Here is a 22,660-nt window from a genome sequence, read left to right as displayed (position 1 = left end):
TAATGTTACACGCTTATATTGTTGCCTACAAAATTATCAGGGTTAGCCGTTTCATCAACAATTATATCATCTTCTTAATAGACGATCTTAAGAATTTCATTCGTTGCTATTTGTCACGTGATTCACATGTTTACATCCGGGTTCGTGTTGTTTAACTTCCGGAGCTGCGCAGTGGGAGTCAGCTGACAGTTGTGGCCAACCAGCGGGTGTAACATCGCAACTGAGGAGACAGTGAAGGGAGAAAACAGCCTCCCTCTGTCTGTAGTAACCGTATCAGCCGCGGAAAACCGGACAGTTGTTACCCCCCGATACCCGGACACGTCCTCCCGCCTCCCGCAGGATGAGTGTCGGTGCTCCCAGGGCCCTGGCCAGCTCGGGGCAGAAGCCCATCACGGAGATCCTCCACCCGCTGTCCGCAGCCGAGGAGCCGCTCTCCGTCACCGTCGGAGGGGACAAGGTAGGCATCCTCAGCCGGGGCTTTACCGAAACCTGTTATGGTGCTTTGAGAACAACTAGGGGCTGGAGAAAGCACCTAACTACTCTGTGTACAGTGACCTGATTTCAGGCTGCCACCAGTGTGTGTGGTTGAATCCATCAAGTAGTAGTCCATTAAGTGAACTAATGGAAGTTTAATTGAGAAAATGGGGTAAACATTAGCCGACCCTTCTTCTGGTTAATGTTTATTATTTGTGTGTTTACTTTAAAGTGTTGCTCCCTATGACAGGAGTGATTTGAGCCTGAATAGTTTGAATTTGACCATAAATCAGTGTTGCATGTATGCTTAACCGTTAGATGACTATTTCTTTAAAAAAGGGGGTTGTTTTTTGAGAATACAACAAAAAAACAAAACAAATGCATGTAAGAACGGACACATTCAGAAACAAAATACTACACACAAGGTAACTATGAGTAATGTTTTTTCAATACATTGACTCCAGTTTACACATATTTTGCTCATTCTATAAAGGGGACCTGACATCATTATTGGTGTGCTGTGTAAACAAGGATTGATCAAACAAACAAGTCATACAGATTTTACAATCCTGTGGTTTTACATACAGGAGGAGTGACATGCTGAGCAGACACTTTGAGTGAAGTTAATCATTGTCGATGGGAGATGATGTGATATGTCTTGAACCTCCACACAAACTAATCTGCGAAGCCTGTATGAGTTGAAGTGAACCTGGCCCACAACTGAGGAGGCAATTATGCACCTACTCCTAGTCTGTTAGCAGAATGTTCTAACAATCTGTCAACACTCTCCAATGAAAGTTGATGGAATGTTTGAATATGGGCCTGGAAAATCATATTTTTCACATTTCATATTTAACCATACAGTGTTAAGAAGTACATCTCTTTAATTTGTTATGTTTATTTGCATGAGGTCCAGATTTGGAGCATAAACCAATGTCACACACCACAGCATCAATAGACTAAACTAATGTGAAACTAATGTTTCTAGATAGGCCTTTTAAAATACACAAGAGACAGTATAATAGGCACATGCATTAAACTTTAACAGGAGAAAACAGACCAAACACTCATATAGAAAACAAAAATACTCATTTTGTTTTTATCTTTTACACCTTATATATTGTTTTCCTGCAATATTCAATCATATCCATAAGCAGAGGTTGATGTCATTTAATGGGCTGCTTTCCCCAGAGATATTTGTCATCACTGTAGGAAAAGCACATGTTTTAAACTAGTAAGATATGAATGGCTGAGTTCCATTTAGCTGCTTGGGTCTTATGTCCTGATATTCTGCATGCTGTCTAGTTAATAAGTAGTTAATGCCATTAGTAACACCTCTGCTTTCTCTACTATGACAGTTAAATGTCTCCTGCTAAAAAGGCCAATAAAATAGTTATGCAGACATAATGACAAACTTGGTTACCCTCCATATTTATCAGCCAAAACTGTCCAATATGTTCAAAAAGTTTGAAATGACTGTAAAAATGCAATATTTACGCTCCACCACAGTATGAACGGGGATAAGGGAATGTTAATTATTTGGTTATAATATGGCTAAACTGTATACACTAGGCTTCGTATTGTAAACACATTCTCCCCAGTGTAAATATTTTCAGATTCTTCCATAGTGTGTTTGTGTTTGGTTGTTCACTCACAGTGGTGTGATGACGCAACGCCATGCAATGATCTGAGCTGTGATTACCAGTGCAGGTTAGCACCACAGTGTGAAGAACGGCACAATGTCAGCAGCCTGTCTCTGTTTGTGTGTGTACACAGCAGCAGAAAGAGAGTGGTGTTAAGAAAAAGTGTGTGTGGTTGTGCAGAGTGTGTGTGGAACAGTGAGAGACAGGGGAGGCCCTTTCTTCACACTGATTTATCTGGGAATTAGCACACATGCAAACAATTTGGTGTTAGAAAAAAGGGATAAAGGTTGAACTTGAGCTGCTTTTTGCACCTTAACCCAGGAGATAAGATGAAATCAAATGTGACGGTAAAAGAGTTGTGTTTAGATGCTGCAGCCCTGCTACCAAAGTGTTTTGCCTACCTTCCTGTTGCAGTGTTGACATGTTTAGTCTTTTAGTTTACATTTAACATTCTGTTGCCTGCCTGTGGTTTACTTAACGAAAGTCCTTTAGATTGGTGCAGTAATATTTGAATACATTGTCAAAATTTATTTTTCATCCAGTGGATTCCACATGCTGTCTCTTCATTGAAGGGGGAAACATTTCCACATCCTCCAAAATGGTCCAGTAATTAGCTTTTTGCAGCTTTTATTTAACTTAAGTTGGAGCTTGTGGGGAAAATGTGCTCTATAGGCTACTGCAGTTTTAGAAATCCAAAAGTGTGTGTGCATGCGTTTTCACACTAACGTAACTGTGGGAAAGTGTCTTGGAATAGTTTGGCATCAGTTTGGTCGTGATATCGGTCAAACCTGTTTTTGTAAACAAGTTACGGTCTGTGTTGCTTAATGCTCCAATTCACAGGAAAATATCTGTCTTTTCAAAATAACAGTCAACATTTCACAACGGTTAGGTTTAGGAAAACACGCTTATTTAAAAAGGATCAAAAATGTTCTCCATCAACTTAGAGATGGTACAACAAGCTATTATTCTCCCACAGTTAGAATTCTTTAGCATTAAGGGCCGTTTAAAATGTGTCCCCAGCCCAAAAACGCTCCATTTCTCTCCCCTCATCCATCATTCAATTAGAGAGACAGCAGTAGTGTCAGATGATGCACCCAGCTCCAACAAGAGCCCCATTGAGAGTGACAAACATACACCATCAGCATCTATCCATCATTCACCATTGTGTTCTCTGTCCACGCAGCAGGAAGTGGGGCTGACCAATGGCACGCCGGTGGAGACGTCGAGCCCCGCCTCCACGTCCTCGCTCTTCAACCGGCTGCAGCTGGACGACGACCTGGAAGCAGATGTGCGGGACCCCTACGCAGACAGCACGGAAATGCGTGACCTTTTCGTCACCGTGGACGACCCAAAGAAGCACGTCTCCACCATGGAGACCTACATCACCTACAGAGTCTCCACCAAGGTCTGCTATTGGCCTGTGTCATGGTAGCACTGTAATATAAATATATGAAAATAAGAGCTCTAATACTATTATTTTAATATTAGTGGCATCATATTGGTTGTTAAGCATGTACTAGCCCACCTGCCAATCATTTATTTCCCCCTTTCTTATATCCTCTTATGTTTTTGCGTTTTTATAATTGTGTTTGATATCTAAGTGCTACAAGCGTCCTGTCAGCTTGCAATCAGCAGCTGATTCCCAAACCCCTGGCCGTATTACAATACTGCGCTGTAATGTTAATACACACAATTAGTATTTCTATTTCTGGGATATCTATCATGCTAAACTTTCAATACGATAGATAATCCATCTGACAGTAAGCCACCACTCAGCCTGACAGGACTTAATTTGCTGTGACTTTCAGCAAGGAGTCGTATTTTCGGAGGCCTTTCCTACGGTGTAAATGAAAGAAACAGATTCAGAGGGAGACAGTGCCAGGAGCCGCCCGGGTGGAGTCATGACGACAGTTGCCATGTGCTCTGTTGTGCTTCGGCTCAGAGGCCTCAGACAAATATCACAGCCTGATATGAACACGGTGTGTTAATTGAGAGCATGTGGGGGACGTCTTTTATCATCGTAGAGGCAGCGAGTGCTTTCTCAGCTATATTTCAAGGTCACTAGCTGAGACGTAAAGAAACATGGCCGTCCTCCAGTGTCATGTTTACCTAGGGATTGTGTGCGCTGATGTCTTAAATACATTATCCTCTCAGGTAACATAGCAAATGCTCTCATGTTTGTCTTTTCTCCAGACATCACGGGTGGAGTTTGACCTCCCGGAGTACTGTGTGCGGCGGCGATACCAAGACTTTGATTGGCTGAGGATCAAGCTGGAGGACAGCCAGCCCACCCACCTCATCCCTGTAGGTCACATGACCCGCCCGCCATGCAACCTGTCCTGTTTTCCATCAAGAAACGCTTCATTTACAGTCTATTCCTTCTCTTTCCTTCTCCTTCAATCTCTGTTCTGCTCTAGCCCCTGCCCGAGAAGTTCGTGATGAAGGGCGTGGTGGATCGTTTTTCGGAGGAGTTTGTGGAGACGAGGATGAAGGCTCTGGACAAGTTCCTGAAGAGAGTTGCCGATCATCCCGTCCTCTCCTTCAACCCACATCTAAATGCTTTCCTGACGGTCAAGGTGAGACAACACAACAGGGTTGGGATAAAATAATCCAGCACTTGTTAAATCATCTCTGCCCTCGCCCACAAACAAATCTGTGTAAATGATTTTCCAGGAATAAGGAGACAAAACACACAATAACCAAATTGAAAAAAAAAATGGTTACATTTGCTATTGATACTACAATAATATCGTTATAGTAAATTATTTTTGGCCACAATAATAGTGTAGTGGAAATCTAATATTGCGACAGTCCTAATCAATAGGGGTGTGTGTGTGGCTGTTTGTGTGTTTTCTCCACATATGCCAACAGTCACCTATTTTGTCTCCAAGCAGCCGAGACACAAGACAAGACTTTATTGATCTCTGCGGGGAAATGAGGTTGTTACAGGAATAAAATAAGTAGGACTCAGAAAAAAAGTGCAGCATCAGCATTTCAGAACAATATAAAATCTACCATGAACTGTAGGTGAACAAGATAATAGAACAACAAGAGCAGCTGTAGCAGTTCATTCATGTGACTATTTCAGCACTTTAGGTATAAGATAAATATTACCCTTGATTTCTTCTGAAGATTGACTTCATACCATTTATCACAATATGCAATGTCAATTAGGTGTTTAGGTGGCACAAGGTACATAGAAAAAGTGTTTATCCAAATGTGCAAACACATCTGCTGCTTCATCCTTTTAATTCTCGGCCTCACGTCTGCAGGACCTGAACAAGCGTCAGGGTCTCGCCCTGCTGTCCAAGGTGGGCGAGTCGGTGAAGCACGTTGCCGGGGGTTACAAGCTGCGGGCGCGACCGGCAGAGTTCTGCGCCATGGGAGAATATCTGGACACCTTCAACCAGAAACTGGGAACCATCGACCGCATCGCTCAGAGGATCCTCAAAGAGCAGTCAGGTAGCAACAGAGGAGACTGAGCATAATGAAATGCACTCTCAAGGTTCACGATTCTTCCTTTTTAAAACACATTTCTTTGGAGCCTTTTATTGGACAAAAGTCCTTTTTCTATTTCTAATGAGTAATAATAAGCACCAAGAGGGCTTGCGAATGGTTTTAAACCACTTCATTGATTGATTTGGTTATTAAAGAGACAAGTAAGAGAGGGATGATTACAATGAATTACAAATGAGAAAACTATTCCATTCAAATAGAACTTCAAATATGTCTAGACAATCATTATATAGCAACAAATTAAATTAAAACCTGATGAAACATTACAAAATTAACAAAGGAGCTGTTGGGAAATAATTGTATATCAATGTGAAATTTTAAAGTATGTTTTAAAGAGGCAAAAAAAACACATTTTCAGTTGTTATTCCTTCATGTCTTTCTATTATTTACCAATTCTATTACACACATTGTGGCAAAAACTTAACATAGTAAAAAAGAGCCGGGATGTAGTAAGCACTTCCTGGCTGGAGGGCTGAAGCCACTCTTTCACTTCACTTTGCAAAAGTATTTTAGGCAGCAGGAAGCAACATTTTGACACCTCTGTGTGCTGATGGCAAAACAGCCTCAAGTAGTAATCTCTGTCTATACTCTACCCCTCTTAAGCAGTTATTGGTATGTGCTAATTTACATTCTTCTTGTGGTGAGCCTATATCATGCAATGGTTCAGTCTGAAGCTAGGCGGTGGCTAACGCTAGCTTGTGTGGCTGTATCTGCAGTGTTGACTCAGTGCTGTTGTTGCAGGAGAACCCGCAGACCTTTGGCCTTCTGGGAGCACGGTTGATGCGGTCCTAACTCATGCATGACAAGTGATCATGTAAATACCTGACATCTGCCGGGTGAAATGCTCGTTGTGACCATCTGTCAGGGTTTAAACGTGTTGCAGTCTGTGGCCTTAGAAACCCGCAGCGCAAACGTTTCCACATTGGAGGAGATAAGATGGAAACTCAGGAAACTGTAGATAATGGAGGCCTACGAGCTGGCATGGAGTGTACAAAGAAAAAAGGGAAAATAAAATGATATGTGTAGCTTGACTCAGCAGCTCTGTGTTCAACCATGACCTTTTTTGAATGTGCATTTTACCAAAATAGACAACTGAACACCCCTTTCTCTCCGTATTGAGGATAGAAAGTTCTGCTTTGATCGGTTTTCCGGTCCAGCCGTGTCTTGTGACGCCACAGAGATGGAAACACTGGTTATCTACAGGTCACTAAGAAGGAAAAGAGAAACCCAGCAAAAATAGTTGTCTAAAGCATGGGAGGTTCTAGGGGGGGGGAACAGGGGCCAGTGCCCCTGTAACATGGAGCTTGGACACCCTGTGGCCCCCCTACAAAAGAATACATCTATGATAATGCAATTCATGTAAAAATACTAAGGTACTGTGCTCTTACCTGGGCCAAAGTTAACAGGATTTTCTTTTTTTTTCAGTAATTTAATAAGTTGGAACTAAGTTACTGAAACAAATGTTGTGACTAAAACAAATCCCAACAAACATTAAGAAATAAAATAAAAACAAAGTTTGGCTGCATAAATAATGTATTTATTACCCCCAAACTTCTTTTAATGTTCTGTATCTTGGGCCAAAGTAACAAAAAAACAACAACAAAAAGGTAATTGACACAAACTCTGTTACTAAATCAAACACCAATCATGCTATTTTATGTTTTTTTATGCGCAATGACTTTAAATGAAAAATGTTAAAATCTCCTGCTCTAAAGTGAAGAAGATCTTAACTCCTCTTTCTCCCCCCCCCCCCCCCCCAGAGTACCTGACGGAGCTGCGTGAGTATGGTGGTGTGTACTCCAGCTGGGTGGGGTCTGAGGAGGAGCTGCGGCGCCCCCTGGAGGGCGTGGCCGGCTGCGTGACCACGAGCTGCGGAGCGCTGGAGGACCTCGGGGACAACATGAGCCTGGACTTCCTGCCTGTGCTCCGAGAGTACGTCCTCTACCTCGAGTCCATCAAGGTGAGGGAGGGGGGGGGGGGGGGGGTCGGTCGGACAGAACCGTTTATTGTGATGTAATCCAGATCCTAGTGGCAGACCACGGTATGGAAACAACAATATAAACAAACAAAAAAACCTGTGGCCTGAATTAACCTTTCGACTTTTAGGATAAAAAAATATAGACAATTCATATTTTTTATAAATTAGAGTAGATTTTTACTTTTCTCTTGTCTTTATTTGATCCCAGCAACACATATCAAACATATTACATGAGTACTGTTCATTACAAAAAAAGGAATGTGATTTATATAACATATACAATGCCCCTATCCAACTTTTCTTGTACACATACAATTTTGAATGAGTGAAATAAAAACCCACTTTATCAATTGAAAATATGTGAGAAAGCTGTGAGCAGCTCCTCCATTTCCTTTCCCTTGCATCATCAGCACATAGTTGCCTTCTTTAAGCTGAGTTGTCTTTTTCCCTAGAGGAAATAGCCTCTGATATTCCACATGTGTCATATCCTGTATCCACCCAGCTCCTAAATCATCTCTGTTTAAGATTTGCTTACTATTTTTGTTTGCAGAAATATTACAGTGTTAGTAGACGTCACGCTTACTGTGCTAAATAAAACAGTTGATGTTTCCTGGTTGATTACAGAATGTTTTGAGGAAGCGAGACCAGAGCCAGGCGGAGTACGAGGGCCGACTAGAAGCAGCCATACTGCGCAAACAGGAGGACAGAACGCCAGTAAGCCGCTGCTGCCATTTCCTTATGTGTAGAGTTCACGGTATAACTGTATGTGACCATTTGTATTGTAAAGAAAGGGAGTGTTTCAGACAGCAATTTTCTTCAGAAATCAAATGGAAAATGGAAAAAAGGCTGAGTAATCCCTTCAAAATAAAAGCTTTTTTGTCCATACACAATACTAACACCACAAAGAAAGGTATTCAGGATTTTAGACTGTGAATATCTTTCCTTTTCCAACAATCCTTCCATAACTCCTGCTCCACCCACACCCCTGTGGTTGTAGCCCTGCGACCTGTAGTTTTTTAATAATGTCCCCTGAACGCCCCTGTAGCTCTAGTTCTCTCTCTCTCTCTCTCTCCGCAGATGCCGCTGGAGGTGGAGAAGTGCCAGGACAAAGTGGAGTGTTTCAACGCGGACCTGAAGGCCGACTGGGAGCGCTGGCAGAGCAACAAGAGACACGACTTCAAGCAGCTCCTCACCGGCATGGCCGACAGAAACATCAACAGCTATGAAAAGGTAGAGCATCAGGAAGTGACCTCAACACGCTGCAAAAGCAAGGACATTCACACAAGTTTGTATCGTATTGTAATTATTGATCGAGCATTTTTGTAGTTGGAACAGAAACGGATATATTCTGTATTTAGTGAGAGCTCCAGGCCTCTGTTGTAAGAAAATGAAAATGTCCTGTTTTTGAGCTTTGTAGCCCTGGTTCTGCCAAACAAATGAAAAAACATCCGTATTGGCTAGGGGAAATTGTGCGGGACATTTTCTTATTTAAAAGAGAAGCTCTGTTATTTACGAAAAATGTTCACAATATTAGAAGGGTTACATTAAGATGAGTCAAAAAGAATGCTCTGCATGTGTGCCTCAATAGATCCTTGATCTGACTCAAGATGATATTATGTGTGTTCCCAACATTCATTTTGAAACCTATGTCATACACAGACGTCAGTTCAAGGTGCTGCACACAGTGGAATATAATACACAATTGGACAATACAGTTTACCTGAGTTTGGTGTCAGATCCAACAGAGCACTATCACAGCTGCAGTGAGATATCAGTTGTTTACTTTCTATTAATCCGTGATAGACTCACTGAACACGAAGGCTCTTATCAGAAACACTCTGCACACACTGATACAGTTACTCGCACTGACAGCTGGAAGTTTCCCAGTAGAACACCCTCTGACCTCGTGAAGCAATACATCAGAAATAATTCAATCAATTGCTCAAGGGCACCCAAGACTTGGCAGGCAGTAAAGTAGCTAGATTTATCTCACCAGCCCAAACAGGATCAAATAAGCGACCTTGAGAAAAATGAAGCCTACTGTAATGACACAAACTGCCACCGGTCTCACTTCATCTCCCTCCGTCTCCCCCCTGCAGAGCCAGGCAGCGTGGGAGTCGCTCATCACTCTCCTCCAGGACAAACAGACTGAGGACAAAACGAGCGAGACGAACTGAACCTCGAGTTTCTCTCCGTGTCACACACTCTCCCACGCCAAGGAGAAGAGGAGCCGCCGGGCTGCAGGGAGAAACTGCCGGACCCCGCCCCTGTTCTCCTGGGGGGGGGCTTCCACTCGCGCAGAGGTCTGACCTGGGAGTGAGGTAACAAACGGTACATTCAAGAACAGCTGGGAAAGAGGAAAGACCTACTATGTACAGACAATTTCCTTTTTGTTGTTTTATTGACTTTTTCTACTTAATATTTCCAATTAACAGTCGGTTGCCAATGCTTACCTGTGTTTATTTAACTCTTTGTCTCACTGAAGCATTTTCTGTCTGTTTCCCCATTTTCACATTGAGCCGAATGTGAAGGATCACTCTTCAGCGTTGCAGAAATCAGATTAAATGATAAAACATGTATACAGAGCGTCCCCAAGATTTATTTTTGATGTCAGGTTTTAAAAGCTTCAACACGGAAACAAGACTTGTGAAATTCTCATCTCTTTTAAGTTTTGTCCATAAATAACAATCAACATCCTTTATTTAAATGGCCACATGTTATTTTTATGCATGTTTCATCCCATCAACTCTTTGTTTTTCAAAGGCATACATTTTATTGTTATAATAAAAATGTAATTGCAGAGACTTATTACAATCTGCGGCATCCAAGATGTTCTACTCAGCCTTTTGTTTGTTTTACAGGCGGAGAAAAAGCAGGAAGTGTAGCAAGATGTGTCAAAGAAAGACATTTTGGGAAAAAAGGCACTGCTTATTCTTGAAAGGGAAACTATAGGAATTATGATTAATCTGTATCCTTATATACATTGACATGAAGCAAAGCCACATTTTGTGTGGGTGACTTAGCTCATGTTGAACAGAGAAGTCAGAGAATGGATTTTGTTGGAGGTCATTTTGTGTTTTTAAGCACAGACACACAGCAGATTTGTTGTGAGAGCTGTGCAGCAGCACCACCTGGTGGTTAAGAAGTGTTTCATTCTTTTAAAGGTCCCCTATTAGCAGGGCTGCACATAACTGGTGCGCATGCGCACCCCCCGCCAAAAAAGAGCACCGGATCATTTGAAAAAAGGCGCATTTGCACACCAACATAGAGAGAGAGATATTTGCGAGTTGCATAAGAACTGGTAAGATAGCAGGGTTTCCTAATTCCCACACATAGACTTTACTTGGGCGGGCCGCCCAGGTATATTAACGGCCGCCAAAGTATAATTCGCGAGCTATTTAGGTTTAATTGTTTTTAATCCGTCCACGAGCACGACGGCATCTGCGATCCCTCGCTCTACCCCTCGCTATCGCCTGAAGGGTCTGCTTTATGCGCTCACTAGCGCACCTCCCCCCCCCCCGCTTCATAAAGTCAAGTACCCCTCAAAAGGTCCGGTTTAATTCATTTTAAGGATGCGCACCAAACAACATCTCCAGGTGCTCCTTTGAGAACCAGGGCAGAAAAGTGATGTGCACCCCTGCCTATTAGGCTCTTTTTCATCAATACATTATAGGTCTCAGATATATACAAAACATATCTCTGAAGTGTTTGGCTCGAAATACAAAGCCATAAACCCCTCTATTTCAGACCTGTTCAAAAAGTGCTGATTCTGTGTCTGTAGCTTTAAATGCAAATGACCTGCCGCTGGCCACGCCCCTCTATGAGAAGGATATTCAGGTGATAAGGTGTGGGGTGTTACCTTGGTTGGTGATTGGCTGATGGTTGCACAACCCAAAAAACATTTTGACATCACAAAGTGGCCAAAATCTGATCAGCTCATTTTTATAGATGGTTCAGGACAAGTGAGCGAATCTTTTTCTCCTGAAACTTTCAGAATCTCTTTTTTGCATAATAGGTGACCTTTAAAAGAAAACCGTGTGCTTCTTCTGTTGATGTCATATGTTGGTTTTGTCATGGCCATTTATCTTCATAAATCCATGCTGTGAAGATTTCTCCAAACTCGGTTGAGGATACCAAATGGCACAACAGGCAGACCTATCCAATGAAAAGCACAAAGAAGGTAAAGGTGTAATGTATTCTATTCAAACAAAGGAATACTAATTTTTTGTAAAACTTTTTAAATGAAATATCATTTTCTCAGAACCACCTGCCACAGAGAAAAGATCAAGCAGCACTCAGAGGAGTTTGGGAAATCAGAGCCAGACATTGCAAAAACTGCTTCCTCTGCTTTAAAAACTGTAATGTGGAAATGATGTCCTCTTTGGTTCTGAGTGTGAAGAGTGGCTCAGCTCTGACTCATGGGACACATTTAGTCTTTTTCAGATTCAGCAGCGTCACGCTTTGTCTCTTCTCCAAATGTTGCTGATGCCTTAAAATCCACTCTCAGATGTTCTGTAATACGTCTAACATCATTTGCTGAACCGGCTTGACTTAGTCATGATCGTTTATCACCTCTCCTGAAATTGTTGATCATTTAAATGTCCTTATTTTTCTCTGTCCCCTTTGCTTTACTGCTAGTTCATTACCCTCAACATAAAGTAGTGAAAAAATCCCACCAATGATGACCAGGCCAGACATCTTGCAAAAACCATTTACAAACTTTTTTCCATTTAATTGCACTACAAAAAGTGTATTTTCCCAACGCATGTCATTATTTATTCTGTTTTATAAAGAGATACTTTAGCGTAATATCATTTATTTCAGACTTTAGGTGCTGATTTGAATTTCGGGTCCGTGTCCCTAGAGGTTCCTGTGTTTTTATATATTTGACATTTCCTTCAGTCAGATCCTCTTTGAATGGCCTTGTCCTGTTTTAAATGCTGATGTCACATTACTGCCGTCAGTGCAGCAGAGTGCGAGTTCTGCAAGAGGAGAGGAAGTAACTGCTTTCACTACTCGGTCAGTTCTCTTTTTATTTGTTCGTTATGTTTTCCCCTCAATCTTTAAAAAGCATTAACCAGATACTGTTCCCAATTCGACACAATCAGGCAGCAAGATGGGGAGAAGGTCGACGGATGTGCCAAATGTCTGTATTTGTTTTCTTATATTGAAATACATGGCAAAGAAGTGTTCATAAAAAGAGCCTCTGTCACCAGACTGTAAAAGAAGAGCACCATTTTATCAGCAAACCACTGCTTTAAAGGAGCATTTCCATGTTCATTTAAGGTTTATGTTCCTTTTCTACATTTGCAATCCTTGTTGGGTTGATTGTCACATCTTATATGGACATCCACCACAATGTAAGATATTTAAAATGATTAATCCAGCAGACTAAGTCATTGTTGTTTGATTAGTGACTGCTAGAATTCAGGAAGGACAGTGCATCCCTATCAGGCACAGTTTAGAGTTTTGACTACTATGAAGCAATTTGTGTTTGTATCACAAGAAACAGTGTTTTGGTCAGAAGAAATAAAAGTGATCTTAGATTTGAACACTTAGAACCTTTTGTTTTGATTGTTTTATCAAATTATGGCATCGGTGCTTTTTTGACTCTCCTGCTGTCTGGTGTAGATGAAGTGACCGAGCAGGAACACTTTTGGGATCATTCAGACTGGATTTTATAATTGTTTTTGCTCTTATCGCAATATACTGTATAAAGATAATAATATACCCCAATGTTAAGCTGAATTATATGGTACAGCTGAGTCTATTTTTGTATAAAAGAAGCAGGTGATCATTGTTGGGTTTTTAATGAGCATATGAATAACAAGGGATTATTGGAGATTTGTACATTTTGCATAACTGGAATATAAAGAAGAGGCTTTTTTTATTTATTTTGATGCTCATTGGAACCCCAACGATAGTAATCTGATAACCTGTTCTTACTCATAGTCATTGTAAATGTCCCATCTTATACTGTGTGCCTGCTGAACCTTTGCACTATATATGTTGTTCCAACCCATGACGGATATGTCTGCTAAAAACACATTTAAGCAAAAAACGAAATTATTTTTCATTCACTTGCCAAAAAAAGAAAATGCATACTCAGCTAGGTTTTAGGGACGATGATAGCTGACACATCCTGTGAAGAGTGGGGAGACACCATTTTGTTTTTTCTTTCATTTATAATCCAATGTTTCCAAGCCAAATGTCCGTTTTTTCATCCTGTTTTCGAACCACACATGAATGGAAAACCTGATCCATCTCACCTGTATGTAAGGTTGAAAATCAGCGTCTTATGAACGTGTGGATCTATCTTTGGTTTCCTCCCGAGTGTGTACTGTTTACGTTCAGCCCTGCATTTGAATGTTAATAATATCCTGTTGTACTTATGAATAAGCTTGTATATTGATGTCGTTTTGATGCAATTTATCTTTACCTCAAATGATTGTTTTGGATATATTGGACCAACAATAAAAAGAAAGAATGCGTTTGATACTCCACTGCTCAGGTTTCTTTTTCTTTTGTCTTTTGTAATTTTTATTTTGATCTCAAAAAATTAAATATATTGTAAATGCACACAAATAAAACTGAATCATAGAAATGACAAAATATAGCATACCTAAACAAGTCATAGTGAAGTATGTTTTAATCATAAAAGGCTGTTGTAAGTGAAAACATTTATATAAAAGTCATAGTAAAATATGTTAATACAAATGCAAAAGGTCATACTATATTATGTCTTAAAGAAGAAGAACTATAGACTGTCATATACTTGAATGTTCAAAATAACTTTATTGGCAGAATTAGTGTGAATTTCACAACAGTTGGTTCCATATCAACAAGTCACATTAAAAACTTCAGACAAACCTTTGACATTGTTATCCAAAACAATACTGTACCAGAGTTGCAGCTTTAAGTCTCATCAGTGCAAATGCCCTCCGTTTCAACCCCAAATGAACTGTACCTTGGCTGTAATAAACTTATTTAAACCTATTTCAAGTTATTGACAGGAGCCTTTGTGTGTTTGTGCCTTGTTAAATGTAAACAATTAATAGTGCAATCATAAATTAATGCATAACATAAATGCAGGCTGCAGGTTCTTTCCTTCAATCCAACACAAGTACAAATAAAGCACAATTACAGGACCAGGACACGCGCACACACACACACACACACACACACACACACACACACACACACACACACACACACACACACACACACACACACACACACACACACACACACACACACACACACACACACACACACACACACAGAGACTTGCGTTGCTATTAAAAAACACATTTCTAAATTTGATATTTTTATAACCCTAACCTCAAAGCAGTAGAAAAAATAACCCTAAAAGTGCAAATACTTTTCAAATTATTATCTTTTTAGACATGTCCTTATACAGTCAGTCATTCTTAGCTCACACTCCTTTAGATGATGGCTGCAATGGGACAAGTTGGACACATTCAATGACATATTTACATTGTGGTAAAATCCCCTTGTTGGTGTTGCTGTAGAGATGACTTTAATTCATAAAATGTCACTAAAATTCTGTTGGTTTATACAAACCAATTGTAAAATACGTATTTGTTCATATAAAGGCCTGTATTGGAGTACAAAAATAGAATATAAACATGAATGCTACTGAATGATCCGCCGGTCGGATCTCCTCTACTACATGTCTAAAGTTTCACCACAATAGGAAGTGACATTAAAGGCACCATTCTGCTTTCTGCCCATTTCCTGTCTCAGCTGCTTACTCGTACCGATGCCAGCCCACGGCTGATGAGGTGGGGGGCTCAGTCCCCTTGGATCGTTTCGTGCCGTTGCCTTTTAGGAGATCTGCAGCCGATGACACTGGAGGGAGAAGAGAGGAAATGTTATGGTGAGAAAACGAGGTGTGTGAGTCTTCAAAGCAGGATAAACAAGTTTGTACATCAGCAGGAGACATCATGTAACAACAATACTGTAGATTAACCCTATATACCAGCGACGTGCAGACAGGGAGAGCCTCCCCTGTCATACTCCAATGAAACGGGAAAAAAACTAAAGAAAAACTAAATAATAATAATAATAAAATCTCACCAATGATCTGTGTTGTAAATGTGATTTCTGTATAATTCCAATCGCTTTTTATAGTCAAAATCGTCAAATTTGCCGAGCACCGCTACAACTAGGCTACATGGGAGCGATGAGAAGTGAGGCAGGGACGAGCTCTGCCTCACGTAACCCTACATCAACTGGCTGGAACGGGGGCACTAATTTAGAGCGGCCACTTATTTTGTGAGCGCGCTCAAGCCAGATAAGGAGGACTTTTACAAAAAAGTAATAGAGATTGTTGTCCAGAAGGATAGCATGGACTTCATCTTCAAGTCAAGGTAAAACCACAACCGTAATGAAAATGAGATCTTACTAAGAGAGAACAATCCAATATTTAGATTTTGGGTATCCTTTTGTTGAACGGTCTGTTTAAAATGAATCGAAGCATCAGACTAAAAAAGCTTTTGAAAATAACAGAATATTTCGATTAAGGTCAAAATATAATATTTGTAAATCTGGGTCTAATTCAAACAAAAAGCACCATAAAGAAAGTCACATTGTAAGTAACGCATGAGAAAACAATCTTCAATTTTTTTATATCAAACTTATCTTGTTTTCATACAATTTAAACCCTAAGACATTTGGCTGAAAAATGCTCCAAACAAATATTGATCCCAGGCATTGAGGGTATCACTCCCGGCAACAGTGTATGACCCCCCTCTCACCATATTGGTATCATCCCCAGCACGGTGATGATGCTGGACAGCGTGAAGACGAAGCCTGGGAACCAGCCCAGGGTCCGCTGGTAGATCTTAGTGAAGGCCGGGAGGTAGGCCAGGCTGGCAAACTTCAGAGCCAGCTGCAGGGAGGTGAGCGTGGTGCCTGATGGGAAGGAGGAGAGACAGGGCAAAGGACAGATACAGTACATACATTAGGGAGGGAAACACACACATATCATATTCTTTTGGGATAAACTCATCTCAGAGGGATCTCTTTAAAGGAATATCTTTGGAGAATTAAATGTATTTGCTTTCTAATACCACTCTCAACTATATGTATAAAACACTGTAATCTCAGATTAGCAGAAAGACTGTAAACATCGTTATTTTAGATGTCCTTGTAGGTGTATATGCACTTGTTGGCACGTAGACAGAAAAGGGGTTGATGTTGCTGCTCCCTGACAATGAATAACCCTGCTGTTCTCTGTGTGTGTGTGTGTGTGTGTGTGTGTGTGTGTGTGTGTGTGTGTGTGTGTGTGTGTGTGTGTGCGCGTGTGCGTGTGTGTCAGAAAGAAGAAGCATGACTCTGACTGGCCCCAGAACATGCTCTTCACCCCGCGTCCTCTTTTTGGCACAGACCAGCGTGAGTGTTTTCAGTGTGCACCACTCCTCCCTGTCTACATGCTGCATGGCACTGTGCACACACACAGAACACTAAAGGCTAACACACAAGGATTGGTAGCTGGATACAAATCTATGAATAAGTGCCTCAGAGGTGACTTCATTTTCCCGAAATGGTGGCTGTGAGGGGCCTCCGGTCAGTTATTACTGTCTGTACGCTGACATATAATAACTGTAGCAGTCGGAGCGTCAGTAAGGGAGTTTCTTCCTGATCTGCCCATGAACTTCAGACTGAAAACTCTTCCTCAACTTCCTTGTTTTAACACGGTCTGATGTTTGATTAGAACTACTGACACCATTGTGTATCTGTCGTGCGCTTACATGGCAACACACACACACACACACACACACACACACACACACACACACACACACACACACACACACACACACACACACACACACACACACACACACACACACACACACACACACACACACACACACACACACACACACACACACACACACACACACACACACACACACACACACACACACACACACACACACACACACACACACACACACTCACCACAGGAGGATGCAGGGACCTGCTGTGAGAGCAGAGATCTGATGGTGGGCATCGGGATGAGGGCGAACAGGGTGAGTGAGCGGGCTGCGGAGACATCAGAACTGAATGTAAATGTTCCTCCACAATATCATTTTCCACACACCATCACTGGCTACTGTTATCTATACCTGTAGGATCTCACCAATGTCACCTATCAATCAGTTGGCTTTAATTGTGGCTTATTTCATACTATATGACATTTTTCATTATCTTGTTTGCAAACATACCAAGGCATTTTTTATATTTTTGATGTAATGCTATACTGTGAACTTTTATACGATATGTCTTTTATGGCAATTTATAATATGACATTTATTGTGTCTTTTTTGTGACATACTATACATCAACATGTGAGGTATATTCACCCACCTGCTTGGCTTTCATCACTAATGGTGCTGATGTGTACATCTCATATTGGAGGCTACTTTTTTATGAGTTTGCTTTATGATAATAAATACCTTACTTTATTGTGTCCTTTGCCATATTTGTCATGGCCTAAGAGCAAAGTTATCACTCGTTTATGACATTGTCTTTGATATCATTAAGAAGAAATTTGTATGGCACTTTATCTGGCATACAAAATAATGATACTTTTTATGACATACTATAGTAGTATGGCTCTCACTCTCAATTCCCCAAATTGGTTCCTTCATTTCAGAATGTGTGCTGATCACAGAGATCTGTCAGAACAGATAACAAAGATTCAGTTCCTCAGCTACATTCAATATTCATACTTCCAAATTCCAAATTGAATGCAGAAATAGCAACAAAAACATAGTTGTTTTTTGCTAAATGAAAGACTGGACTCTTGTAGTAATCGATTAACTATAACTAAACCTGATATTCCTATTAAGAATAACCTTTTTAACCATTGTGTCAATGTCAAAGGACTTTTTCATTATTTTTAAGAAAAAGATAAATTGATATTGGTAGTCCAATATTTTGCCTATCCCGGGGCGTAAGGCAAAAAAACTGAACAAATAAAACATGGCCTGAACTACAATCTGTCTGCATCAACTTTTTTTTCGAAGTTAAAATGTCCATTAGTCAGGATGGAGCACAAACTGTGTCTGAGTCTCACCCAGGTAGAACATGTAGGTTGCCGTGACGAAGGACATGAAGTAAATTCCCGATGCGAACGACAGCATGCCGATCAGGATGAGAGACGTGTCGCTGATGTAGCGGCGAAACACCATAACGCCCAGGAAGCTGGTCAGGAAGATGGTGCAGCCCGCTGCGTTCCCATAACCCACCTGGGGACGAGAGAGAAGGGAAATAAGGTCAAAGAGAATAAAACAATGGAAGAAAGGAAAAATGAAGGGATCAAGTGAGACAAAATAAAATGAATATTCATTATACTGTACATAAAACAAACTGTTTAATCATATTTTACTTTATGCAGCCTTACATTACAATAAGTTGAATTTACAAAGCGCTACATGCCTACTAAGTAAGTGAAACCAGCAACTTAGTGTTAATATTTCACAATTTTCCAGTCCATTTAAAAGGTGAAAGTTGACAGCTGCAAGTATTTATATAATTTCAGCTAGTATAATCTGTTTTACTCTATTATTTTCATCTAACTACATCCATCACATTCACAAAGAGACCTTAATACAGAGATACACAGAGAGCAACATGTCACCTGAGTGGCGCTCCAGCTGAGTGGCTCTTTCAACACAAAGGGGCCCAGTATTTCTATGCCCCCCCCCACTGCGGAGACGTACAGCATGGCAGCAACAAACAGCAGAGCCACGTTCACCATGTTCCTCCCTACAGGGGCTTCCACAGGGACCCCCCCGGGGGCCTGGGGCAGGAGGTCGCAGGCGTCCTCTGGCTCTGGGATGGGGACTGGCTTCACCTGAAATGTAAATGAATGAAGTAGGCTCAATCCGGGGAGAGACTTGAGTGGTTTAATTTTTTTATTTGATCTTTTGTTACACCTTAATACAGAGTTTACAAGGGTGAGCTCATTCATTATTATTCTGGGGTTTTTAGTTGCAAAGTATTTCGCATTTTGATGAACGGAGATTAACAGATTTCTTTTTATGAAGTGGGGTTTGAACCTGTGACCATCTGATCACCACACCAAGGCTCTATCCACTGAGCCACACTCCTCCTTCTCTTACAAGGAAATATGTCAGATGGTTTATCATCAGCAAAGAATGTTTTTCCAAGGTGGGGCCAAGTCAGTGACAACAGTGAGTGATCTCAGTCTCTGGCTAAACATAATACAATGCTTTGGTATTTAGCAAACCTTTCCAGAAGCAACGTCAAAGTAAAACTAACAAACAACAACCTTAGTATAACTGTGGCCTATAACATGTATTACTGCTTTAGTGCTGTCTTGTACTGTTTGACAAATTAACTATTTTCCGAACGGGAAACAAAATGGTTGTTTATCAAAAAGACTTCGATGAACTGATCAAACCACACACACACACACACACACACACACACACACACACACACACACACACACACACACACACACACACACACACACACACACACACACACACACACACACACACACACACACACACACACACACACACACACCACACACACACACACACACACACACACACACACACACACACACACACACACACACACACACACACACACACACACACACACACACACACACACACACACACACACACACACACACACACACACACACACACACACACACACACACACACCCTGCAGCAGGGTGATGGAGTGTACGAGGCAGAGCAGGTGCAGCAGAGTGCTCACGGAGAGCAGGATGGACCCGTGTTGGGTGCTGGAGCTGTAGAGCAGGAAGAGGTGCCCCGACACCAGGCTGCCCACCAGGCCGGCCCCCCCGTACAGCAGCTCCACCCTCATCAACACCTGCAGGGAACAAGGAACATTTCTTCATTGAACAGTTGTGAAGAAAGTACATTTGTCCATTGTTGTTTTTGTATTTGGCAGATAAATGGTTAAACAAATATTATTTAGTGCCATTATCTGTTGCTCTTGGTTGCATTTATGACAATAATGTAGCCTACTGTACATGCATTTGTCAAAATGGGTCACCAATGACATGACATTGTTAGGCTTTTGGAAAGTCGTTCACATTACAGTACATATTTTTGTCACATCACGATGTCTAATGCAGCTTTAAAAAAGACTGTAATTTCCCTTATCACAAAACTTTTGTTCTGTGGTGGACTGTTACTTGTGACCTTCTTTCCTCAACTATTGTCGCCTACTTGACTACAATTTCGTAGTTAAAAGCCATTAAATACAATTTTGTAGTTAAGCTCTTGTGAGTATTTCCATTTACTGCTACACTATCCTACTCCACTGCAATTCAGAGGCAAATATGGCATTTTAATCCACTATATTTAAAAAAAAAAAAAAGACTTTAGTACATTTGAAGACTGAGATTCAGAATGTTCAAGATAAAACTTTGTTTTTACTTTATTAATAATTAAGTCAAAGTCCCAAAATTATTCTGAAATGGGATGTTGAGCATACTTTTTAAACTATATAAGTATATTCTAACGTTTATAAAATTATTATTTGACTTAAGTAGGCCTCGCATTTTGATAGGAGGACTTTTGCATGTAACAGAGTATTTATTTACTTTATTCTGTTGTACTTTCCCACTTCATTGTGCAGAAGGTAACACTAACTGAGTACTGACCTTGGATCGGTCCTTCGCCGTGGAGCCGAGCGACGCCAGCGTCATCACGCCGGGCCAGTACGCGCAGAAGCCCCCAGACAGCCCGAAGACCACCCCGGCTCCGTACATCACCTCCAGCGGGAGCCGTAAGAGGACCACCAGCAGCAGGGCGAGCCTGGACAGCAGGTACCCGCTGAGGGGCAGCATGATGGGGGCTCTCCTCAAGCCGCGGTCCCCTAACCTGGCCAGCAACATGGCGGGCAGGATGGGAGTCAGCCCGATGATGAGGTTGTAGTTCAAGAAGAAGTCTGTCATGAATTTCTGCTGGCTGTCTTCCTCGGATACGTCGGTGTAGGTGGCGTTGACACTCCGGTCCTTCACCACCATCTGCAGGGCCGTGTCGAAGAGACTGCTGCCCAGCTGCTCCAGCACCACCACCGACTCTATCTGCCGGAGGACCGTGAACGCCGCATGGCACGAGCCAGGCAGGACCATGGTGACACTGTCACTCACACACAACTCTCTTATGGAAGTCAAAATGAGTGGGAAAACGTCTACAAAGCAGCTGCTGGAGTTACTCTGGTGTCAATGCTGTTCCTGCCTCACCCAGTAGTGTGTGTGTTTGAAATAAAAAAGCAGCGAGGGTGTAAATAATAATCTCCCACGCCTACTTCCTACTCTGACTCTTACCACAGGCACGACGATGACACTGGAAAGTATGTAGCTATACTGTGTGAAATATTTTACCAAACACTGGGACAGCTCTTGGGCTTCTGTTCATGACAGTATGGCCACACAACAGAAACAAGTCCACACTTAAAAAAGTAACAATAACACAAAGGAAAGTTAAATCATTCAAGCTGATGTTATCTCTGGATTCCGTGGCATGTCAAGAAAACATATAAATCAGTAAATAGACTGGTAGTTTATTTTTCTGATAGTGTTTTCATTATTGTATTTAAATTAAAGAGGCCCTATTATGCTTTTATGGGGTTTCCCTTTCCCGTATTGTGTTATAGTTTACATCTGGGACATGGAGACATCACTACATAACATTCTTGTTTCTATTGGCTGGCATTCCAACATGATTTGTACATGACAGGCTGAGGGCAGGACATCTCAGCGGTTGACCAATCACAACAGAGCTAACCAATCAGAGCAGACTGGGCTCTGATTTCAGACAGGGGGTGAAAAGAGACAAATAAAGACCGTTTGAACATTAAAGCATGTAAACATGTTGCAGAAGAGGCACACAATACAAATATGAACCTGAACATTTGCATGATAGGGCCCCTTTAATCACTGTGATGTTTTCCTGTCCGCAATGATAACACATGAAATAAACTCAATCAGAAAAAA

General features: G+C 41.3%; 2 protein-coding genes across 3 annotated transcripts; one reads left to right on the top strand and one right to left on the bottom strand.

The window, feature by feature from the left end:
* The first annotated feature begins 173 nt into the window (after positions 1-173).
* Positions 174-14,109, top strand: snx30 (sorting nexin family member 30). Of its 2 annotated transcripts, none has more exons than XM_034096329.2 (9): positions 174-457; positions 3,304-3,522; positions 4,311-4,421; positions 4,535-4,693; positions 5,390-5,579; positions 7,394-7,593; positions 8,236-8,325; positions 8,689-8,841; positions 9,711-14,109. In XM_034096329.2, exons 1-9 carry the CDS (start codon positions 341-343, stop codon positions 9,786-9,788), a joined length of 1,317 nt encoding a protein of 438 aa, XP_033952220.1. In that variant the 5' UTR covers positions 174-340; the 3' UTR covers positions 9,789-14,109. The 2 variants fall into 2 exon arrangements, with proteins under 2 accessions (XP_033952220.1, XP_033952219.1); XM_034096328.2 differs by having other exon boundaries at positions 3,301-3,522.
* Positions 14,110-14,381: 272 nt separating this feature from the next.
* Positions 14,382-22,636, bottom strand: LOC117456657 (solute carrier family 46 member 2). The gene is made up of 7 exons (XM_071204971.1): positions 21,323-22,636; positions 20,356-20,523; positions 19,286-19,504; positions 18,722-18,893; positions 17,602-17,685; positions 16,392-16,548; positions 14,382-15,483 (listed from the first exon to the last, which is right to left on the bottom strand). The coding sequence occupies exons 1-7, from the start codon at positions 21,794-21,796 to the stop codon at positions 15,426-15,428; spliced, it is 1,332 nt and encodes a 443-aa protein (XP_071061072.1). The 5' UTR covers positions 21,797-22,636; the 3' UTR covers positions 14,382-15,425.
* Positions 22,637-22,660: the final 24 nt, after the last annotated feature.

Source organism: Pseudochaenichthys georgianus, chromosome 12 (assembly GCF_902827115.2).
Source record: "Pseudochaenichthys georgianus chromosome 12, fPseGeo1.2, whole genome shotgun sequence".
Taxonomy (NCBI): Eukaryota; Metazoa; Chordata; class Actinopteri; order Perciformes; family Channichthyidae; genus Pseudochaenichthys; species Pseudochaenichthys georgianus.
Note: the sequence above shows the minus strand (reverse complement) of the source record. Positions and strands in the feature narration are given on the sequence as shown.